This window comes from Etheostoma cragini, chromosome 6, assembly GCF_013103735.1.
Source record: "Etheostoma cragini isolate CJK2018 chromosome 6, CSU_Ecrag_1.0, whole genome shotgun sequence".
Taxonomy (NCBI): domain Eukaryota; kingdom Metazoa; phylum Chordata; class Actinopteri; order Perciformes; family Percidae; genus Etheostoma; species Etheostoma cragini.
This window is the reverse complement of record NC_048412.1, coordinates 2271903-2286256: the sequence shown is the minus strand read 5'-3', so window position 1 is coordinate 2286256 and position 14354 is coordinate 2271903. Positions and strand designations below refer to the sequence as shown.

General features: G+C 40.5%; 1 protein-coding gene across 4 annotated transcripts in view; it reads right to left on the bottom strand.

Annotated features, from left to right (window-relative positions):
• Positions 1 to 287: 287 nt before the first annotated feature.
• usp45 (ubiquitin specific peptidase 45) overlaps positions 288 to 14354 on the bottom strand; it is a 38030-nt gene continuing 23963 nt past the window's right edge. For 3 of the 4 annotated variants that reach the window (XM_034874041.1, XM_034874044.1, XM_034874042.1), the window contains exons 9-18: positions 12886 to 12973; positions 10462 to 10543; positions 8718 to 8809; positions 8270 to 8326; positions 7400 to 7531; positions 5588 to 6236; positions 4705 to 4802; positions 4197 to 4283; positions 2527 to 2671; positions 288 to 2317 (exon numbers count right to left, since the gene is read on the bottom strand). In XM_034874041.1, the coding sequence (XP_034729932.1) occupies positions 2187 to 2317; positions 2527 to 2671; positions 4197 to 4283; positions 4705 to 4802; positions 5588 to 6236; positions 7400 to 7531; positions 8270 to 8326; positions 8718 to 8809; positions 10462 to 10543; positions 12886 to 12973 (1561 nt within the window). In that variant the 3' untranslated portion in view covers positions 288 to 2186. The remainder of the gene's footprint in view (positions 2318 to 2526; positions 2672 to 4196; positions 4284 to 4704; positions 4803 to 5587; positions 6237 to 7399; positions 7532 to 8269; positions 8327 to 8717; positions 8810 to 10461; positions 10544 to 12885; positions 12974 to 14354) is intronic. The other variant, XM_034874043.1, reaches the window with a different exon arrangement.

The following is a 14354-nucleotide window of genomic DNA, read 5'->3' as shown; positions in this document are numbered from 1 at the left end:
AGTGCTGCTTTGCTCCCGTCAGGGCCGATCACCGGTGAAGATGGGTTGAACGTGGCGCCGTTGGATCCACGGCGACAGCCCAGAGCGATGCTGGACAACATCTCGCTGAGAGTAAAAAAAAACAGGATGACATCAAATCCAAAGCAGAAACAGTAAAATAAACAACATCCCCCTTGTGCTGTTGCGTCGAGACAAAGATGAGCCTTGTAGAATATTCAATTCATAAATTAGTTTTATTTTGATACAGTTTGTAGGTATACTCATTTCAATGCTTTCATTTTTTTTAAATAAATGAAATTAAATGATTTCCTGGAAACAAAAAGCCGTCTGGAGGTAAAACCCTGCACGCCTTAAGCACCATGATTTTGTGTGGTTTCTAGTATGTACAAATACATAAACTCATTATTTTTTCCTTATAGTAACGTCTCATGTACATAAACACTGTGTGTCACAAATATTCCTCTTTGCATTTGACTATGCATATGTTTTCCATTTTACCATGCACAGGTGTTCTAAACCTGAAGCATAGGCACTACATTTTTCCTCGTTTCAAAAGAAAAATAATAAACCTTTAGATTCTGATGCACACATCCAACCCTTTCCCTTCTACTGCTTTGGCAAATGTCCCAAGAAAAACGTTTTCATTTAAAATATTTTCATAGAAAAAGATCAGCTCATATGACAGACATTTCAAGAATAGGCAATACATTCATTGGAACGTTAACCAATGCACATGAGAGCAAAGACGGGTTAGGCTTAAAGCCTTGAGTTTGCTTCTTTTTTGTAGTTCTGTGTACCTCAACCCTACTGATCGTATATAAGGGATATTCACAGCGCTGACTTTTTGTTGAACATCTCATCGGATGTGTGACACAGTTGCAGCAGAGCTGAAATACAACAAAGGCAGACACGGTGCTTTGTTTGTCTGATAAACATTGACTCGGTTGGTTTGTGCAACGAGAGCCGTACTGAACAAATGTTAAAGAAGCTGTAAGACGTAAACTCCCCTTGCGTTTGGTTTGGATTTTCTCCTCGGACGTGCAGTTGCAAAACTTGTCTTTGGCAATTTTAATTCACTGATAGTCTTACATTTTTACATTCTGATGTAAAAGAAAAAGAAAAAAATGTTCAAATGAGGCTGTAAAACAACTGTTGTGCTGTTCTTTAAAAGGTCCTATGTGTAACAACTGAAACCACTAAGTCAATGTAAACTACTCTTAGCTTTGATAGCTTGGTTATAATCAGTAAAATAAATAAAGAAGGCCAAGGCTGAGGCCATTTGCAGCCACTATTTAACACCATTGGTGCTGTATTAGTAGTGTGCGAGTTTCTCAAATGAACGGCCATATTTCCCATAAACTCTGTCCCGAATGATATTGCTACTTATCCACATCCATCACTCTCTTTACTGGGAAGAACAAACATGTCTGAATTAATGTTTCTCTTGGCATATCTCACCATCTATAATCTGCCATTGCCAGAAACAATCAAGCACACAACGGAACAAATCCGAGCCAGTGCCACACAAAGCAAGTATTCTGTGTAGAAAGCAGACAGAGGAGCCAATCCTCTTCACGTGTGTTTACGCTAATTACACTAACTGCAATACTAACTCCATTTATCATGGCAATGGCTTTCGATGTGAAAAGGATCCACATATCCCCTTAAATCTACATTCTCCTGTCTCTCACTCACTCACACATGTGTGTATGTGTTCATACGTACACACTTGACATCAACTAGTCAGTGCTGAGCGTAGTTTAGCATGCAGTAACTCTGCTTTTTCCTGTAGTTGGTGTACAAAAGTCCTTCATGCAGATACCTCAGGCATGTCATCGCGACGGACATTAAACTTAAAACAGCTCAGGTTCAATAACACTTTTTTCTCCCGACCCCTTTTTAAAGGGTAGGATTTTTAAAACACAAATGAAAATCTGAAAATAAGAACATTTACATATGATGTTCATCTTTTATACTTAAGATATTCAGAGATGCCAATTTTATTTGAGAATTTGTATGCAAATTATAGTTATTCCTCTAGTAAGAAAAGTGAGTGTACAGGGAAGTCTTTTCCTTTTCTTCCCCCCACTTAGTACCAGATAGAGCATGAGGAGCAGCACAGGCAGGTATCAAAAACAATACGAAGCAAAACAGAGATCTAGAGAACAATGTGTCTGCTAGACACATTACACCAGTTCCTCGTAAAAGAGCAGGTAGGCCTGAGAGTTGAGTACCCTTGACTCTGGTACCATCTGAACAGTGGTATCACTGATGTACACCCACTGGCCCTGGAAGCTGCTGCCCGCATCCCTGGCACCTGAAAACACACACACACAGTTGTTTTTAAGTCTGACTAAAACAGACAATATTGCACTGAGTTAACTAAAGCTTCCAAAGGGCAAAAAAAGAGAAGAAAAAGTGAGGTTTACTGCAAAATATTGGTCACTTTCGTGAAAAGCACACAAACAGATGACACTGAAAACTGACAAAAGGTCTTTAAGGAGCTCAGGAGAGCCAAACCCTGACCTGACAGGTTCCTGTGGTGCTGCTCTATTTTCCTCTGGGGAGCACGCACTTTTACATATGCAGTGTAGTGGCCCCCCCGCATTGAGCCACTATGTTCAACAATCCCATACAGGCTGTAGAGGACACGCTCACCGGCTGCCAGGTTCTAGTAAAAACGAGAAAGAGGGTTAGCAAAAAGGTAAACAGAGCTAAAAACAGTAAAAAGGAAATATAAAAAGATGGAGGTCTGCAAAAACACTACCAACTAAGGACTTTAAAGGTCCCATGACATGGTGCTCTTTGGAAGCTTTTATATAGACCTTAGTGGTCCCCTAATACTGTATCTGAAGTCTCTTTTATATAGATCTTAGTGGTCCCCTAATACTGTACATGAAGTCTCTTTTATATAGACCTTAATGGTCCCCTAATATTGTATCTGAAGTCTCTTTTATATAGACCTTAGTGGTCCCCTAATACTGTATCTGAAGTCTCTTTTATATAGACCTTAGTGGTCCCTAATACTGTATCTGTAGTCTCTTTTATATAGACCTTAGTGGTCCCTAATACTGTATCTGAAGTCTCTTTATTTAGACCTTAGTGGTCCCTAATACTGTATCTGAAGTCTCTTTTATATAGACCTTAGTGGTCCCCTAATACTGTATCTGTAGTCTCTTTTATATAGACCTTAGTGGTCCCTAATACTGTATCTGAAGTCTCTTTTATATAGACCTTAGTGGTCCCCTAATACTGTATCTGAAGTCTCTTTCCCAAAATTCAGCCTCGGTGCAGAATCCCAGCCACTAGAGCCAGTCCCACAATGAGTTTTCCTTAGTATGTGCCATTTCTGAGTCTGTAGCTTTTGAGGGGGGGGGGGGGGGGCTACTGTCGGTAGTACTCACTGTTGAGAGGCTGTAGCAGGCTCGAAGATATTGAAGATATTGGTATCATATGAAACTAGACAATCTACGAAACTAAAAAAACTAAAAATCTGCTACATTCGCAAAGTAGGCCCTTATCCTTTCACCTCAAAATATCTGAATGAAAATGGGTAATATGAATATCCAGAGGTCTCCCCTTTACAGACATGCATCTTTCTCATTCAGTAAAATTAGTTATTTTCTCCTATATTAAAACGGTATATTTGAATACTTCTGCCCACTGGGGTCCCTAAACAGTCTTGGGATTGCATAAATTGGTTATGACTGGAACAGTAAGACTCTTATGGATTCAGTAGGCCCAAATGTATTTATGTGTAATGGTGTTAGTCACCATAGTGGCGATTTAACTGTAGTGAGACTTTTTCTTTTAAGCAAATATGAGCAACTATGTGTAAAAAAATTGTAACAACCCAGAAATTGCTGCAATTTATGAGACATAGTTGAGCACAAGAAAGGCCATCACATATTTGTATCAAATTTTAAGTCTCTTTACACGTTCACTTTATTTGAAATAATTATGTCTTTTATTAGAGATTTATAACTAGACAAACTTGACACGCAGTGCTGAGCTGCATCTAATAATCATCAAATAATCCACACCACTTGTATGTGGCATATACTTTTTATCTACCTCTGAACATCCCCTGTCCTCCATCCCCAGCCCGTTATGCTAAGAGGTTAAACATCTTGTATCACAAGTTTGACAAAGCACACTGATCATTTTCAGTTTTGGATTAGAAGGTTAATTAATACCTTGCAGGATGCGGAGCAGAATGGAGCCAGATCCAAGACGAGGGGGAAGTCAACATGGCGGTTCACTTTTCGTAAATTCATCCCTGCCTTGAAGTACAAAACCAGAACGGCGGCACTTTAACGGACTGTAGACCACATCAAAAGCCCCACAATGTCACCGTTTAGGATACGTTAAAGTAGTGCAGAGCAATATATAGATATTATATCGATATTATGATATTAGACCAGAGTTTTAAAGGCTGAATTACAGTAAAGTGATGTCATTTTCTGAACTTACCAGAATGTTCTTTTATTTGCCTTTTTCCACCTAGTCATTATATCCACATTACTGATACTTATTTTTCACAAATTTAAATCTAAATATTTTGTGAAAGCAACAATAGTCAAAACTATGTCGATATCGAGGTATTTGGTAAAACATATCGTGATATTAGATTTTCTCAATATTGCCCAGCTCTATGTAAAAGACACACACTACTGCATCAAATGGCAGCGTGTGGCTTCTCACCTGATGGAAGCGTTTCAGATGCAATGTGATGACAGGAGGCAGCAAGGATATCAGCATTTGCTTCCGAGCACTGGTGTAAATCTTCTCCAACTTCTTGTCTATGCCAATAACACAAAACGGTTGAAACAGTTAAAACATGCATACCGTTTCATTTAAACTAAAAAAAAAAGCTGTGCCAATCGCTGGAAAAAAGGATTTGAGTGATTAAAACAAAAACAAAAACTGAAAAAAGCAAGTGATCATTACAGGAACATCTGGAGCCATGGAGGAAATTACAAAAATGTGAGATTTTAGCCCTTTATTTTGATACTTGTGATAATTTGCACTTGAACACACCCTGCTACTCGTGATCTAAACACGGTCAGTTGTCAGAAATATGAAGAGTTAATTATGCCACAGGAGTGCATTAAGAAAAATCGATTAAGGCTGTTTTCCAGAGCAAGATGGGGAATTGTTGGAATCTATTTCAAGTGACTCAAGCTCAATGTAGGAGGAAACTCCTAACTTTTTTCAGCCAACAATCAAGCCTACATGGGATGAGAATTCAATAATCTTCTTTTGGGGGGCGGTGTTTTTAGGCCTTTATTGACTGGAGAACTGAAGAAATGAGGGGGGTGGGCGATGACCCCGTTGCCAAGAATTCAATATTGTAAAGATTAATTCTGTATGTGGAGTGTCACTTTAAATAATAATTTATAGTCTTTATTGATCCCCAATGGGGAAAATAAAATTAAAGGTTTTTCATGAACAACCTTTGATGTAATGATCAGATGTACAATATGCTGGCAATAATTCTGAAAACATTTATGTCAATCATTTGTAGGTATGCCATTTGCAGACTGTTGCTCATTGCTTTTTGTCGTTTGCAGATGATTTTTCTTACCGGCTGAGCTGCTCTTGAGCAGCTGTTTATGTCTGCGTTCAGTGCAGTTCTCACACAGCAGCTTGTTGTTGCCCATCAGCAGTTCTACAGAGGTGAACTGGTGGAGGCAGGACTGGATGGAGCACTCCTTGGAAGTGGGTGTGTAACTGTGGGACAGCGCCTGGAAGGCCCCCTGGTGGTGTTGATGGTGGAGGTTATCTCGGGACTGCGTTTCTCCCGGCTCCTCTGGAGAGCAGTGTGTTGAAGGAGGGCAGTCCCCAGAAGAAAACCCGAGGTTGACTTTAGACACTGCAGTAACTAGCTGCTCTACGGCGCCACCTTGCCTCTTGGAAGACGATGCCGAGGGGGAGGAGGCAGAGATGGCCGGAGGGGATGGAGCGAGGGTGGACATGTGCCCGTGGCTGTGGCTTGAGGGGGAGATGCGTGGGGCCCACTCGCTTTCTGAAGCTTCACTGTCAGCGTCATTACTGCTGTCCTGGGCACCTGAGTCTCTCTCACTGCCGTCTGATAGGCTGCCAGCAGCGGCCATCTTGCAGACAGACACACCACGGGCTGATCCACCAGCCACCCCCTCCTCCTCTGGCCGCTCCGCGCTGCAGCCTGCTCCCTTCTCCTCCACAGAGCTCGAAGACCTCCTGCTTTGGGGCTTCTGGGGGGAAAAGAAGAACAGATCCAGTACATCCTCCCCTCTCAGAGATGCAGACTTGTGGAAACCTGACATGTGACATTATCTTGATTCATTTGCTCTGGCCGTCTGCCGACATCATGTTGTTGCACGATTCAAATGTGAATCAAAGTCTTGCCAACATAAGCAAGAGTAAGATTCTGACATCCTTACGTATGACATTTTTACAAGAGACTAGGGAGGAATGCTTTAAATGCTGTGACTTGGTTACAGAAAATAGCACATTTGATTCTGAGGAAAGACTTTTACAAGTTACAACAGATATACTACTTTTTTAAGGATGGCTGGAAACTGACACTGAAATAATAAAACGTATCTCTTTGGCCCAATATACAGTAACACAAAGATATATAAAGACAGCTTGGTGACTCGTTGCAGTAAACAATCGTCCACCCTGTACATCATCTGAAATGTCCTGTGTTGTTTAGCCTGATGTGCCAGATGCCAAATATTGTGCACGCGTTGTGGCTCTATCAACGCGGAGTCAATGTCGAAATAGGGCGTGACATGGATGTGAAATACTTTATGTACCAAATTTGATAAATATGTAGTGATAATTACACTGATCTGTTAAGTTATTTGCTTACCCACCATGAAATGAATATGTTGGCCCATACTTTGCACATTGCAAAAAAATATGTATATACAGTATGTGTGTGTATATATTATAGAGCTGGGCAATATATTGATATATCGATATCAAGATATAAGATTGGATATCGTCTTAGATTTTGGATATCGTAATATGGAATAAGTGTTGTCTTTTCCTGGTTTTAAAGGCTGCATTACAGTAAAGTGATGTGATTTTCTGAACTTACCAGACTGTTATAACTGTTCTATTATTTGCCTTTACCCACTTAGTCATGATATCTACATTACTGATGATTGTACATCCAAAATCTCATTGTGTAAATATTTTGTAAAATAGCACCAATAGTAAACACTACAATATCGTTGCTGTTTCAACATTGAGATATTTGGTCAAAAATATCATGTTGTAGGATTTTCCCCATATTTGCCCAGCCCTAGTATATCTATCTACATCAGTTTGAAGACATTGGGGAAAAAACAACAAATGAACAAACCCGTCAGATCATTCCATTGAGAAGCATGAATATGAACAGTACCTGTCCGTTCAGCTTCTTAGTGTTTCTGTTGACCGAGTGGGCTGCGGAATGAACCTGCTCATTGTGAGTCACGTGGGGGTCTTGCTCCCGGTTGCCCTTACCCAGCTTACCAGGGTTGGATGGTTTTGATATCTGAGTACAATAAAGAAAGCATCATCCAAGTGGAATCATAAACAGTATAAGGCAGAACTTGTGCTGCAAAAAAACAATTAACGAGCAAAGCCTGGAATATCTTGGCATCGGTCAAATAACTGTGGCACTCTGTTTTTCTTACTTATTAGGTTAGGTATGCTCTATGAGAGTAATGCTGTTTTTCCACTGCATGGTACCTACTTGATTCGACGCTACTCGCCTTTTTTGGTTTTCCATTGGGAAAAAATGTCCCTGGTACCCGCTAACAGGTACTTTTTTTAGTACCACATCAGACGAGGTTGCAAGCGGGCTGAGGCGATACCAAAAGGTGACGTAAAAACCTGCAGACTGCTGATTGGTCGGAGAGAATCGTCACGATTGACTGCATCATCCTTGCTAGCGACAGACGGTGGGGTGTTGGTTTAAGTAGTTTAGCTAGTGTTTTTTCTTTGCTGCCTCCAGCTTCTTCTGAAACTAAATGTGTCTTCTGGCTGATGCAACAGCCACATGCCAAGATTCAAAAGCAACACACCTTCGACTCTGTGTGTGTGTGTGTGTGTGTGTCGCGTTAGGTCACGGCAGTTTCCTGCTACGATGACCAACCACGCTCGCCTAATCGTACTAATCTGCAATGGAGAGAGAGCCGAGCAGGTACCATTAATGGAAAAACGCCATAATACTTAGCATTCTTTAATATTATTTGCATTTCTTTTCTTATGAAAAATTGCAGCAGCTCACTCTTTCTTCTATGATGGGTAAGGATATGTCTATGAAAGCCTCCTTCACTGTGGAAATCTGAAAGAGAAATCACATGTCACAGGTCATTGTCGGCAGCATTCATTAAAATAGCAGAACAGCTAGTTTTTAACAGTAAACTTATTGCTCCAGATTTTCAACAGGTGTGAGAGGAGTTCTGGGAAGCGGTTGTTCTGTTCAGCTTTTCACTCTGCAGCTCCTCACATGGTGCTCTCTGCCGTCAAGGATGTTCATTAGTTTTCATAGTGGCACTTGCTCTGAGCTCCCACTTTATTGTAACTGCCTGCTGCACTTTGAGCTGGTCCTTGAAGGGCTTTTTTGTTTTGCTTTTTCTGTTGACTTTGGGATTCCTTTCAGATTTATTTTTCCCCTCATCCTGAACCTGATTGGCTCACACAGACTATTCTACAGTTCACCTACGAACACTTACATGCTCACACTCTTCACACATGATTGTGTTGGTCAGCTCGCCTACAAAAATGCAGTCAATGAAGTTCATCTTCACACCTTCCTTCCCGTATGCTAGTTGGAAAGAGAGACAGGTTTCAATTAAACAATGTAATGAATGATGTTTGTTGATTCAATCCATTAAACCATTATGGCCACTATTATACCTCCAATAAAGGTTGAATAACAGTCATATTAACCGGTCTCGGACTAAAAATGCACATGTACCGTATTTTCCGGACTATAAGTCACGCTGTTGTCCCATAGTTTGGCTGGTCCCGCCAATATATACCATTTAACATGGAGGATGAAGAATTCAATGGATTTTTCTTACTTCAGCTTCAAATGATTTCAGTGGAGTTACAGTTATTATTTTTCGCGTCATCAATACTAAAATCAATCTAATTGGATGGGAATATATGTTGCATTTGACGCACCATTACAAGACGACGCCACAGATTCGGCGGCATTCATTCACGGCAAAACCATTGCGGCTTGATGGCGGTAACATTAGCACAACGTGATGTACGGACGGCGACATGATTGTAAATAAAGAAAACAGATCAAAGAGGATTTGGCAAACAAGCTGCAAGACATTCCCATCATCCTCTGCCTTATCTGAGAGAGATGTCTGAGATAGCAGGCATCAACTGGCTAATGTGCTCTAAAAGTATGGGGAAATTCCTAATCAATGTCTGTTTAGTAATTCATGTTTTATCCTTTATTTTCTTTCCAGAAGCCATATTTGAGTACACACACACACATACAAGTAGATTTTTTTAAATGTTAAGGGGAAGATTAAAAAAGAGAAACTGGATCTGTGAATTCTCACAGAATCACAACTGAATTCATATCTTACTGCTCAGTCAGAATCCTATTAACCTGGAGTCACAATAATCATATATGGGATGTTTTAGGCCTGTTGACAGACATCCATTTGAAATGCAGCCAATGGAATATAAAGAACCTTTTATAATGTCCAGTGAAGTTTCTCAGCATGCACATGCACATGCAGAAATATGTGTGTGGTCCAGGTAGCTTTGCATGAAAAAATGGCAAGGCTTATTTATTTTTATCCTTTCCAATCCTGTACTTTGTTAATTTTACTTGAGTAAAGAAGTTAAATCAGTACTTCTACTTTTGCCAAAGTATTTTTTAACACAAGTATCTGTACTTCTACTTGAGTACGGGAAGTGAGTACTTTTGCCATCTCTGCTTACCGGTGCCTTGCTTGTTGGACTTGCTGTGTTTATTTAGCCTACCAGGCATGTTCTGTGTGCTATTGTGTAGTTCAATAATTTCCCTTTCTAAATTAAATGTCTGTTCTTGGTCTTGGATTTTGTGAAATACATTTCTCATTAAATGCAACTTAGAGTTCAGTGCGACTTGGATATGTTTTTTCCTCTTCATGATGCATTTTTTGACTGAGGAAACTTATTCTCCACAGCGATTTATACTCTGGAAAATACGGTAGGCTTACTTTTTGAATTTAACATGACGTTAATTGTCTATTTCTTCAGTGTTAACAGTGACATAAAGGCCAGGTGTACAACTGGGCTTTGTTGACAATATCAATACAAACGGTTAAGGTTTATCTAACATAGACTGGCTCTTTCTTCCATTAAACCAGCCTTTGCCTGATTAGTAACTGAGCTGTATTTCCATTTATTGCCACAAGATGGGACTATTGATCTTGGCCATGTATCCACTACAGCGAGCATATGAACCTTTGACTTGGCGTTTGGTCTCCTCATCCGCTGTCTTTTCTGTGGGATTGTTGAAAGCCTTCAGAATTCCCGCTTTCACCCTCTGGAAACAACAAACACAAAATAATGTAAAAATGGTCACTTAAAGGGATATTCCTAGATGCAAATCAAATGCATGAATTAAAATAAAACTCACTCTGGGACTTTTTTTCTTGAATTCCCTCTATTACATCCATTAGTGAAATATCAAAGTCTAGCCTACAGCTCAGTTTGACAGGTACACCTATTATAAGCATCATTAGTGTAAAATAATTATTGTGCATGTCTAAAAAGATTACCATGTAAATCTCTTAATGAACAGCGTTTGTGTGTGTCTATACGTTCTTCACAGGGCCGTCTCATTGAAGGTGACATGATCAGTGAGTGTGTTGGCGACAGAGCTGTGAAGAGGCACAGCCACAGTAAAGCACCAATCAATAGATAATTGGCCGTGGTCTATGTCTGTGGTCGAGACCAGTCAGCCCCCATTGTCCCGGAACCCACGCACTGGAATGGCTATTTAGGTCAAAAAGTCCTGTTAATCCCAGCCCGGACAGCGTTCCCCCCTCAGTCAGCAGTCAAACCAGGCTGAGGCTCTCCTACTAATTAATTACCAGTAACCCCCACCCTCCCTCTCTCCCTCCATAAAGTAACAGCGTGCACTGTCCCACACGGGATGGGCCGAGGGAGGGGGTTGCAGTGGGTGAAGAGGGTTGCTGGTACAAGGGTGCAAGGGTGGAAACTAAAACGAAGACGGGGCGAAGAAGGACAGACCATGCCCTGAGAGAGTAATACCTACCGTCTCAGCTAATTGGTGATAATTGACTGGGGCCAAATTAGCATATTTAGATCTCTGATACTAATGGCCAATCAACACAAACACTTAGGGCCTCTAAAAGGTTGGCGACACCCACTGCAAAAATGCCTCCATCGGAGGACAGTGTGTGTGTAATAGTTAATTGGTATATATGTATATGAATTACTCAAATAGGCCTATTCAAAATTAATGAGTTTATTATGGATAACTCAGGTATAGATTAATTGCTGTCAATTTGAAATACTTGTGTCATGTTTGTCCAGTCTTTGGACAAGCTACATTAAAACAACCTTCTATAACACATTTCTTATTTATTAGAAAAGTTGCTAACTTGTTTAATGTTTGCGTTCAATTAAAAAAAAAAAAAAAAAAATCATTCAACAATGTAGGCTAAAATGCCACTTGTGCTTGGCTGTATAAATGAGTTTCTGAGTGAATGAATAGATGAGGCCGTACCCCCTCCCTCTTTACCTCCTTGATTGGATTGGGAGATGGGCTGATGAGTGAGTGTGTGTGTGTTTGTGTGTGTGTGTGTGTGTAGGAGGGGGCTGTGGGTAACAAGCACAATGGGACGGCCCTGGAGCTCATTCAGCAGCTGTGGGTTTCCCAAGATCACACAATGATGCCGGTCGTGCCACTTGCAAGTCCTCTAAGTGGCACAACTGTCAGTGTTCACAAGTTTAAATGGGAATAGGGGCGCTCAGCCTGTGGCCCCTCCTGGGTCTGGGCCTGACCACTAAACACACCCGCTAACTTCTCCTCCTTGGTTCACATAATCACTGGTGGGGCCACAGGGGCCCTGCAAAGGGATTCTGTGGGGTCTCCTAATTGCCCCGTGAAGGCCTGGGGGGAAGGGGTTCTCTGTACTTGCCAAAAATATGGCACCATAAGGTTTAAACACAAAAACTGGCTAGAGCCAAGATATTGGGATATGTGAGAGCCCACAGCCACTCACAAACACACAGCTCAATGTCTTACATTAGAACTACACTAGTCAAGTATGGCTTTCAAAAACAAACAGAATTCCATGTGTGTTTGCCATTTCTGTTTTTGGTGCTACTATCAACTCATTTTGGATATTAGCATGAAAACAATTACAGCAATCCAGGTCAACATTTAAAAGAGTCTACAGCCATGCTAGCATGTTATGCGAGGCTGAACTTAAGCACAGCAGTGCTTTGAGCTAAATGCTAATGTCAGCATGCTTTTCACAGTTACAGTGCTAACACGGTGATGTTTAGCAGGTGTAATGTTTCCGATGTTCACCCCTAGTTTTGCATTTTTACTTGTTATAAAATAAGCTAATTAGCACAAAACACAGAGGAGGATGATGTCTTTGTTAGCATTAGAGTGGCTAAAAAAAGTTTTAAATTCCCGGTTTGCTTCGAGTTCTGTTATAAACCGAATAACTGCGTGGCGTCTTCACTTTTAGCACATTTACCTCTACCAAACAAAAAATTAAAAACTTGAGCACATTTTTAAAAAACTGACAAAAGAGTCCCACCAAATATATTCTAGACTTTAAAAAACCATGTGGGTTTAAGCATTTTACAGCCATTACAGGTGTATGTATAATGAAGTAAGCTCACTTTAGTTTCCTCTACTCGTATGGCATCCAGCAGGTAGTGCAGAAGCTCCTGGCTGTCTTGCTGTTGGTAGCCCTTGAAGCGCGGAGCCCTGGGGGGGAAAATAAATACATAAAAAAATTGATGAAAGTCAACAAAATAGTGCGGACCTCCGCCGAGACATGCTCTATCTCACAATGTTAATATAGTGTGAATTTTACCAGATGCAAACAAAAGGGAAGAATTCTCTGTGTATCTCCCCCGTGATTTGTTTTTGCTAAAGAACGCAATGTTTTTTCCCTTGCCCATGCCTCTAGCAAGCTTCATGAAAATGGGCCAGCAGTTCCGTAATCCTGAGACAAACCAACCAACAAACCGAACCGAAAATATAACCTGCGTGGTGGAGGTAATGAAGCAATCACTAGTATGACGTAGTTACAGAGATGAGCAGCGGTATAACAAAGTCACAAGTTAGGACAAGCCAAGTCGTGGTTGATTAGGTGTCCATTGAAAGGAGTGAAAGATCACTTCAACCACCTCGGACCACTCAGATTCCTCCTCATCATATAGTGTGACCAGGTTTGTGGTGGTAATCCGCTTGTTTTTCCAAATAGAAAACCCCAAGCATCTGTATGTAATGTCCCCCCTCAGGTCTCTCTCCCAATTGCTCTGAAGGGCCCTCCATCTATCTGCCTGGAAGCTGTTAAAAATTTGTAAATCTGGGAAGCAATACTTTTCCCCTCTAATCATGTTTTGCAGATCACCTTCTAATTGTGACAATTTGGGTACACTCACTGTGGCAGTTTAATGTTTTCAGTGTTACAAATCTGTGTCTTCAAAGTTTTGAAACTTGCTTTACAGACATTATCAGAGATTACTTTTCACAGGGGAAATGAACTGAAACTGAAGGGGAAAAAAATGATGTAGCTCCCAATAAATTATTGAAGACAATCCTTTTTTAAACTTGTGTAACACTGAAAGCATTACACTACTGACATTATAAGAGTGAACTGTTTTAGACATTCAAATCTTAACAAACTGTTTGAACCCTATTTTTCAGTTTTAAAAATCTAAGTTTACACGTTCAAAAGTTACTTTTAACCTGTTCAATAGTAGCTTCAATGTTCTGATATGTGATGAGTAATCTAACCCGATCTCATTACAGCTTTGTGTTCCATACAGTATTTACCAGAGAGACATTTCTATCACTTCTGACAGACTGAGGTAGTTACATTTAAACAAACATGTTAAATCCCCAACAAGGAAACAGCATGTTTTATTTTGGTAAAAGCTGAGGCAAAGTACAGTATGCAATCTACATTCTGCACCCCAGCTGGCAAATTAAACTAGCCTCTGCTTTAAGTTGCACCTAAACAAGCCTTGTAACTGTTGTAAAGCGGTTTCCTGCTAAACCGTTAATACAGTGGGTACGGAAAGTATTCAGACCCCTTTAAATTTTTCACTCTTTGTTTCATTGCAGCCATTTTCCAAAA